The sequence below is a fragment of the Pinus tabuliformis genome, chromosome Q, assembly GCF_031772625.1.
Source record: "Pinus tabuliformis cultivar Carrire ecotype Pingquan chromosome Q, CPIR1, whole genome shotgun sequence".
NCBI lineage: Eukaryota > Viridiplantae > Streptophyta > Pinopsida > Pinales > Pinaceae > Pinus > Pinus tabuliformis.
Genome location: NC_142296.1, coordinates 17,612,228 through 17,621,404, shown reverse-complemented (window position 1 = coordinate 17,621,404; position 9,177 = coordinate 17,612,228). Strand labels below are relative to the sequence as shown.

The 9,177-nt window shown below is 39.2% G+C and overlaps 1 protein-coding gene across 3 annotated transcripts in view; it reads left to right on the top strand.

Moving 5' to 3' along the window:
- Positions 1-242: 242 nt before the first annotated feature.
- The window catches only part of MLO4 (Seven transmembrane MLO family protein), a 457,964-nt gene continuing 449,029 nt past the window's right edge, over positions 243-9,177 (top strand). The window contains exons 1-5 of one of the 3 annotated variants that reach the window (XM_089383765.1): positions 243-766; positions 2,075-2,132; positions 2,257-2,492; positions 2,740-2,856; positions 2,998-3,058. In XM_089383765.1, coding sequence (XP_089239891.1) covers positions 650-766; positions 2,075-2,132; positions 2,257-2,492; positions 2,740-2,856; positions 2,998-3,058 — 589 coding nt within the window. In that variant the 5' untranslated portion in view covers positions 243-649. The remainder of the gene's footprint in view (positions 767-2,074; positions 2,133-2,256; positions 2,493-2,739; positions 2,857-2,997; positions 3,059-9,177) is intronic. The other 2 variants (XM_089383764.1, XM_089383763.1) reach the window with 2 other exon arrangements.

Below are 9,177 nucleotides of genomic sequence, written 5' to 3'. Positions count from 1 at the left end.
ATCTGTCCCATAAACTATCTTTAACTTCGTGGACGTTGAAATAATTTCTATCCTATTCTATTCTGTGATTCCTAACAAGTTTTCTCGTTAATACCCTTAAACGAAATCCATATGTGAATGGAATCTCTTCACGAGGATCAAAGACCAAAAGTGAATGTGCAAGTTTTTTCTCGTAAACCAACACCTTTTTCAAACCCCTTTCCGTATATTCTAATAAATTATTATCTCCCAAGTAAGTCACAAAAAAACAGAAGGCCCAGGAATCAGATGTGATAGATTCCTAATAAACATCAAATTTTGAGCCAAGCCAGCAATTTCATGAACCGCTGAACGCACTGGTATTGTCGGAGCAGTTCACACTGTGGACACGTCATCGGAGATGTGAAGACTCCAAGGGATCTTTTACCAGTTCTGGCCTACTGTATTGTTTTCCACTAGCAGCTGTTTGTTTTGTTTGAGCAAAGCTTCTCGTTTCAAGAGATGTAATAAATAGCAGTGCAATTAATGTGCAAACTAGGCACTGTCTAGCATCCGCCGGACACACCACATTACATGTAAGAAAGCGAATGAAGTATGTAGAGACAGCCAACCATCTGGAACGAGTGTCTAAGGATCTCCTTCCCCGTTGGAATTGAGCAGAACAAAAATCATGGCAGGAGAAGGGAGATCCCTGGCTGAAACTCCAACATGGTCTGTAGCTACAGTTACCACTGTTCTAGTCGCCATCTGTTTTATGGTGGAACGATCTATTCATCGTATTGGAGGGGTAAGTTTTACTTAATCTGTGTCTTTTGAAATCTGCAAGTCATTTCTTATTTTTCCAGGAAGGAATGCAATCCTCATTGTACTAACACAAACTCATCTAAATCCATCTCTGGTACATACTTCGACATTGAAAGTGTTTGGACTGAAAATGCACATTAATAAGCTTACCAATCTCGAGGTGAATATCATACAGGGCTCTGTTAGTGTCCATATTACAGGAACCCAATGGATAGTGTATTTTCAATGTACCTTCACACACAGATATATGGAGAGCTGATAGATCACCATGTCTAAACACAAACTCATCTGAATCCATGTCTGACATATACTTTCGACATTGAAAGTGTGTGGACTCAAAATGCACATTGACAAGCTTCCCTATCTCGAGGTGAATATCATACAGGGCTCTGTTAGTTTCCATGTTTCATGCACCCAATGGATAGTTTAGACTCAATGTACCTTCACACACAGATATATGGAGAGCTGATAAATCACCATGTCTAAACACAAACCCATCTAAGTCCATGTCTGATATATACTTAGACATTGAAAATGTGTGTACTCAATATGCACATTAACAAGTTTATCAATCTCAAGGTGAATATCATACTGGTATCTGTTAGTGTCCATATTCCATGCACCTAATGGATAGTGCAGATTCAATGTACCTTCACACACATAGATGGAGAGTTGATATATCACCCCAGCCTACCCTACCCTACTACCCCAATGGATTTTGTGGATTCAAAGTATTTTCTTACACACGTGTATGGAGGGTTGATAAATCATTCCACCCAACCCCAACTGTAGAATGCGCATTTCACTTCTTTTGATGCAAGGGTGTGTAACGCCCTAGACTCTTCTAAATCCATGTCTCATATTAAAAAGTTTTTGAATTTCCGTATTGGATATGTCTGTGTGTGAACTCAAATATGCATTCTTGAGCTTTACGAGGTGAATATCAGACCCGGATTGAGATGGGTCTCTGCTTGTGTCCATATTCAGTATATCCAATACACGGTCCAGAAATATACCATTACACACATACCGAGAGTTGATGGATCTTCCTTACCCCACCCCAACTGTAAAATGCATCCAGCTTCTGTGAGTGCAGTGACGCGTATGCAATAGTCTTTGGAAAACAGAAAAAGTAAAATCACAATGTCGATACCATATGCAAGCATTTATTTTATAAACCAGAATCACAGTCATTTTCCCTGCAAGGCAGAGGACAGAAGCAACTTGAAGAATGTTGAACGCGAGAACGAAAATATGAGTTTAATTGTGGTGTCTTTGGGTTTGGGGGCAGTGGTTGGTAAAAACAAAGCGGAAGCCTCTGCTGGCAGCTCTAGAGAAGATCAAACAGGGTAAGTGTGTATACTTAATCTGTACTCCGTAATTTCATGAGTGGAGGAGAATACAAGTTGAAATGTATGAATGTAGGTTCACTTTTCTAAGCATAAGAATGTGTGTGTATGTATGTGTTAACAGAGCTGATGTTACTGGGACTGATATCGTTGATATTGTCTCTATCTTCAAGAGGGATATCTGATATCTGCGTGAAATCATCACTATACAGTAGCCTATTTTATCCTTGTTCCAAGAAAGATTATGAAAGTGATGAAAAACATTTAAACCACTCATCAGTTAGCCGTGTTTACACTCCACAATATCATTTACACGTTGCTGATCAACAACAGCCTGTTGTTAGCAATCCCTGCAATAAGGTAATTTTTTGCAAATTTTGTGTCTCTACTAGGCATTCTTGTTCTCTTTCAACTTGAAAATAATTTATTTTGAGTTTCTTCTTTCCACTAGTACAGTTCTTTGGATTCCTAATTTTATTTTAGATTTTGTATTACTTTGACATCATGATTACAAGAGTTCGAGAACTGCTGTAAGCCTGAAGGCCATTCAAGAGAACAAAAATAAGGCAAAAGAGTTGATTTTAGAATTGGTTGTTTTCTGTTGTAGGGTCAGGAGCCTTTTGTTTCATATGAAAGCCTTGAGCAGCTGCATCGCCTTCTCTTTGTCCTTGGTGTTACGCATGTCTTGTATTGCTGTTTGACTATGCTTTTAGCAATGATAAAGGTAAAATGAGTTGCCTTTTAAAAAAAATCTCAGTCTAGTTTCATGCCTGTCAATTTTACACATTTGAGTGATTCTTTATGCAATAACAGGGACTTCTCGTCGCTGGAGATTTATCACTTGAATTTTGTTCTTTGATTTCAGATTTATAGCTGGAAGCCCTGGGAAATGGAAGCTCATTCGAAACTTATCACTAATAGGCCTGGTTAGCCTCTGATATTTTCCCATGTTTACTTCCACTTCGAACCATGATGAAAAATTCACAAGCATGTCAATGAAGTGAATGTCTTTTTGTTGTTTGAACACCCTAACCATGGTTAGTTGAATTTTACACTAAAGATTAATTAAAGGAAGAAACATAGTGATGTAAAACAAATTTAATTTGGGTGCCTGAAAACCAGGACATCATAGAAAAGTTGGAAAACAAAATAATTTCGATATCTGATATTATCAGATATTCACAGAAAATTATTGTTCCTTCCCAAAGAGAAACAACGATAAGCTGCTAAAACCCTTTTAGCTTTTTCAAGACATTAAAAAACTATGACCTCTTGACTTTGATTCTATCTCCCCCTACTTCGTACATGATTTCATGTTTTGTATGAACCCATAAGATTTAAGCTCTAGTGAAGGAAGTTAGTCATCAATTCCCGGATCATGCCTTCAAAGAGGCAGTATACTCTTAATACGATTGTGAAGTTTCTGGACCTGTACCCCAGCTCTTGTACCTTTTTTTTCACTCCACACTACCTAAATCTTATTATGCTTCCTGTGCACTGATTACTACTACCCTAAGAGGTATCTATCATACATTGTTTGCATCCCTAAACCATTCAGTTTGACCTATATGGTTTCTTTTCTATTTTCTGACACTCCTATTTGATAAGACAGTTTGGTTTGTGAGGGAAATTAGTTAATGGTTTTAACTTTTCAAAAACAACACATGTTTTTGGCAAGCATATTGATCAAACTAACCACTTTGGCACTTCTTACTAGGATGCCCTTCATATGGATGATATTTAATATTCGATGGTTGGTTGAGATAGTTACATGGCACAGTCCTCTAGGGTGCACCTCTTGTAGGTGTTCTCTAATCATTATTGCATGGATTTTTCAGCTACGCTTGGCATTATCTCAGCTATCATGGAGAGCACCCTTACCTCTTTGACTTGGCACATATGTATTATTTTATTGGAGGTTGTTATGAGGGGCGTGTAGCACATGAGGAGAAGTGTCCCCTTGTGTGCACTTAGAACTTGAGGAGGATCACACGTGACACATTGCATGCATTTGCTTGGTCTTCTTACTATTCTTGGAGTTTCATATTGGAGGGTGCACATGTGGAGGAAATATTTTATTATTTATTTGTTGAAGTCGTAGCATGGTTGAAACCCTAATTCACCCTATCTTCTTGGATTTATCTTGTTGTAGGTTACAACCACTCCTTGATTATATTATTTGTTTAATTTCTCCCATGGAGGTGTGATGTAGGAGCATCAACTCACCATTTTTACTGCAGAATTGACCGGGAGGGTCAAAGCAATTTACTAAGTGAGTTGGTTCCCTAATGTTTGACTTTATTATTTATTTTTATGTATTTTTCCTACGTTTTTATGACAAATGTACAAAAGCTGGATTAATATAATAGGACCTCTCTCAAAGAGAGATCTCGAGAATGGGATAGAGAGAATATTGAGTTAGTTAGATCTTAGATAAGATTCATAGGCCTAAGTTGAGGGGTCTAGGTGAGATTATTATGGATCTAGAGAGATTCTAGGATCTAAAACTAAATTAGTTTCAGTCCTCCTTGTACAAATATTTTTATTTAAAATTAGAAGAGTGGAGAGGGGTGAGTGTGAGACAAGCAAGAGGCTTGCAGGAGCCGAGAGAGGCCAAAAGGCCAGAGAGGGAAAAATCATTGTATTTCAGGCCAAGGGCCTTTGTTTCTTTCTAATTATGTATATATAAATGCAGAACAATTTGTTTTGAGTGCAGTTGAAGTGTTAGCTTTTGTCACTGTTTAATCTTGTTAATGTTCGGATGCATAGATCCAATCATTTAACGACTGTAGGAGTTAAAGCTTAGGAGGGACTCATGCATTCTTAAACCTTGCTTGCAGGATCAGAGAACTGTGCTACACGCACAGTACAGCTGTGAAGGGATGTGAGTGGATTAGAGGACTGTACTACGTGCACAGTACAATCGAGAGGGGCTGTGGGAGGACTGGAGTAGTGCTATGTGCACAATGTAAAAGGAGTAAGGAGGAGTGCAATCAGAGTACATAGCGGAACCATGTGACAGAGCCGAAGGGGGAGTCCAACGCAGAGCCGAGGGAAGCCGAGAGCAGAAAGACCAAAAAAGGTCAACACTTAGGCAAAATTAACATTTGGAGGAAAGTCCGTCAATCGATGGCGCCGAGGAACGACAACTGACAGAGTCGGGAGACAGAATTGGAAGTGCTGGGCTTATGTGGCATGGTGGACCCTACCTAGAAAGAATAGCCTGGAAGGATCGTATTGAAACCCGAGTCTATGCGACCGGGAAGGAAAGGACCGGGACACGTCATCCCAGAGATAACACCCAAAGGGAGAGTGCCAGAGGCAATGTGTTATAAGGAAGCGACGACCTGGAGGATGGAGATACCCAGAGGTTGCAAAGTGTTACACACATCGCCGGGTTGGATTGGAGCGGGTGGAGTTCACCTAGCCGATGCCTAACTCGACCAAGAGCTTTGAAGACCCCACGACTACGCGCCGAGCTTTCAACGCTGGGACACGACAATCTAAATATCCAGCAAGGAAGAGTGGACTTGCTGGAGGGCTTACTCTAGCAAGGAAGAGTGGACTTGCCACAACCAGGCAGAAGAGGATAAAAAAGTGTATCAGGACAGAACTAAGGAAGCTAATACGCAATGAGCATATTTCTGCAGGATTCACAATTTTGGTCAAACAGGTCTACGGAGGATAGCCCGCCAGAGGCGGCCTCTGCAGCTAAAGTCATCACTTCGCTGAAAATCCCCGAAGGAGGGCGCTGGGTTTTCACAGTCAGAAGAAAGGTTGAGAACAATAACTGTGCTGGCGGCACCATTTCCCATTTTTCCCAGTGTTGGGAGACAAAACCACCCCTTGAATGGTTTTGGTGCGATCGCACCACTTTCAAGTTAAAGGTGGTTTCGAATTCTTGGCAGCGATACCATACAATGCTTGACACGTGGATGTGGGATGGGTTTGAAAACCATCCTCATCGCACGATAAAATTCAATGATTTTATGGTGCACGATTTGCAACTCCACCGTCTGATTTGATCATGTCCGATCAACGATTTGGATTGTACGAGCGGTTCGGTGGGGTCGGGGTTTAAACATCTTGCTCCTTTGTGATGCGATATGTATCTCCAGCATTGGATTGTTTAAGAAGTTTGGACGACAGTGATTAAGTAGAGGGTTTTTGCAAGAAGGGCTCAGGTGCCCAATGACTCCCGTAACTTGTTTTTGACGGTTCTTAAAAGTGTTCGGCGGGAAGTTTTGGGAACTTGTCTTAGCACATATTCCTATTTCTCCTTGGTCCACACAGTTTGATGGAAAAATGTATATATTGTAAATTTCGTTTGATTTAATGAAAAAGAAGGCACGACTCTTGCTTTAGCAAAAAAAAGATGATACAAATGAGAGTGAGGGCCTGGTTATATACCCTAGGCAGGTATCTCTTCATGGAAGGTCATGTCCCATTTAAACATGCCTCTTCAGTACTAATTATTATAACTAATCATTATTACAATTATCATCATTCTATATATATATATATTGTTCATAACATTGCCTTCCTCCTCAAAAGGCTTTGTCCTTGAAGCTTGTTGATGAAAAGGCTTGATCTCATTTTTGGTTTCGAACGTCTTCTCATCTCGGAACTGTCATCTTCGTTGATACATGTTGATATGATGCTCTGAGTGATAAAAACAAAATTGTCAGATTGAGAATCGATTTGACCATCCTAGATTAATGTTCTGTGGAATCTTCCGATCACTGGAAATTTGTAATGAGTGGTTACCATAGGACTGGATTTTGCAAACTTCATAATTCCTTGGAACATAAATTTGTTGTTCCTGTTTTGAATGGTTCAAATATATAGTCTGACTTAGTTTTCTGCTCTTGTGATTCAGATGTCGATAAGTTGTTCTGGTTGGAATTTCCCTTATCATGTGTGTGGTAGTTTCCTGATTTCTTTCAGAGCGTGATTGATTAGACGAGGAAGCTCAGAAGCAGAAGCAAAAATTTGCTGTTCAGAGGGAGCAACAGGACAAATTTCTAGAGGCTGCGCAGAGCAAAGCCAAGCAGATCGAATTGCTTGGGGAAGTTCGATTTTTTAGTGCAGGTTGGCAGAAAAATTCGGTTTTCCAGTTGAGTAATTCTGGTAGGTAGAGAGAGCAGCTATAGCTTAGATTTTTGCTGAGCAGATTCCTTGTTTGGGCGTTGAGAGTTTTGTAGCAGGTTGTGTTATTGCTCAGACTAGTAGGGGGTTCTAAAGGGGCACTTGCTAGGTCAAGAGCAACAATGAAGCTAAAGCTCACTGTCACCACGACTAAAGCTTCCTACTCTTTACGGACTTTCGTAGATGGGAGGAGACCCGATATATAGAGAATCACTTATGAAGGGTAAATCAACTAAAATGGATGTGAAGTGATCCCGATGACCCTTTCCTAGGAGAGACTCAAGACTGGGACTTGCTTGCCTTTTAAGCAAGGTGCATGGTTCTCTAGGATAGGGGAATAGGGATTTGAGGGCTTGGCTTAGGGGATGTTACTTTTAAAGGAGCTTCCTAAACCCTAAAATCCTTGTTGAACTTGGTTTCCCAAGTGGTTGTTGAAGAGTTGACTTTGACAAGATATGGGACCACTGTAGGGTGTTTTAATGGTATGCTAAATCCTTTGTCATTTTAATATGTCAACCCGAGGGTTTCGTAAACTTAGAAGCAAACCAAAATATATGGGACCTCAAATGAAACTATTGTAGAAAGTTTGTTTAGAATTGAAAGAGAGAGGGAATACATATTACAAATATAACTAAAGAAAACTGCAAAAGAAATCTCATGCAAGAAAACTAAATTAAATTCTAAAGATGGAATGAATGAATTAACGCCATGGCCTTTCTAAACTATTCAAAAGCAAACTAATCTATGAACAACTATAAGAAGCAAACTATGATAATCTAGAAAGCAGTAAATTAATCCAGAAAGCAGTAAATAGCAACTAGTGATTTAGTTGTCAAGCAAGCAAACTAAGATAGCTAGTAAGAAAGCAGTTTAATGACAATCAAATCAAATGTAAGAAAGTAAATCAAACTTGCAGAAAGCAAATCACACTTATAGAAAGTAAAGCACACTTGCATGAAAGGAAATAACAGAAATCAAACTATGTTACAGTTGTATGCAGATTGTGGTTGATGGGGATCCTTCCATTCCTCAATGAGCACACAAGAACAACTATCACATCTTAAGAATCAAACAACACTCATAACTCATGATTTGGAGAAAATGATATTATTCATGTTGAATGAACAATCATAAATCTGATGCTAATGAATAAAATGACAACTATTAGCTTCCTTTGAAGGATGCTCCTCCTATTTATACATGAATTAGGGATATCTACTCAATAAATGTAGATCCCTTAAATATCTACTAGATCCATACTTGTCTCAACTTATCCCTAAATACTAGATACAAATCCCATTACTCATAAAGATCTCCATGATATTTCTTCTTGGAATATGGTCCACCTCTTGAGTTGAAATTTGAATTTGATCTTGGGAGGCCTGTTAATTTTAGGTATGTTCTATGCTAAGAGCAATTTATTTCAATTTTCACAGTTAGCTCAATATCTTTTCCAAATTAGTAATCACACCAGCATTAAAGTAAATTGCAGATAGAACATAATGATAAATCGTAGAAGACAAGCCAAGACGAGGACACAAGATGTGGTGCTAGCCAGGGACAAACCCCAATGTGGGGAAACCCTTGATCAATTCTTCTTATATGTTCTTCAATAGTTCAGCAGAGAGAGAAAGAAAGATAGTACATTGACAACAGAAGTCAACACTTTGACTTATCTAGATAAGAGAATAGATCATCTCTAAGAATATGATACATGAGATCAGTTGAAGACATGTTGCTTCAACTGATTCTCCAAGGTGACTCCTTCACCTATCATTGTGCTGCATCTTGTCATCACGCTGCACCTCATTGCACCATGCTGCACCCATCATCAGAATGCTGGACCTTATGACCATGTTGTAGACATCATACTGCTGCACCTTATGATGCATTGTTG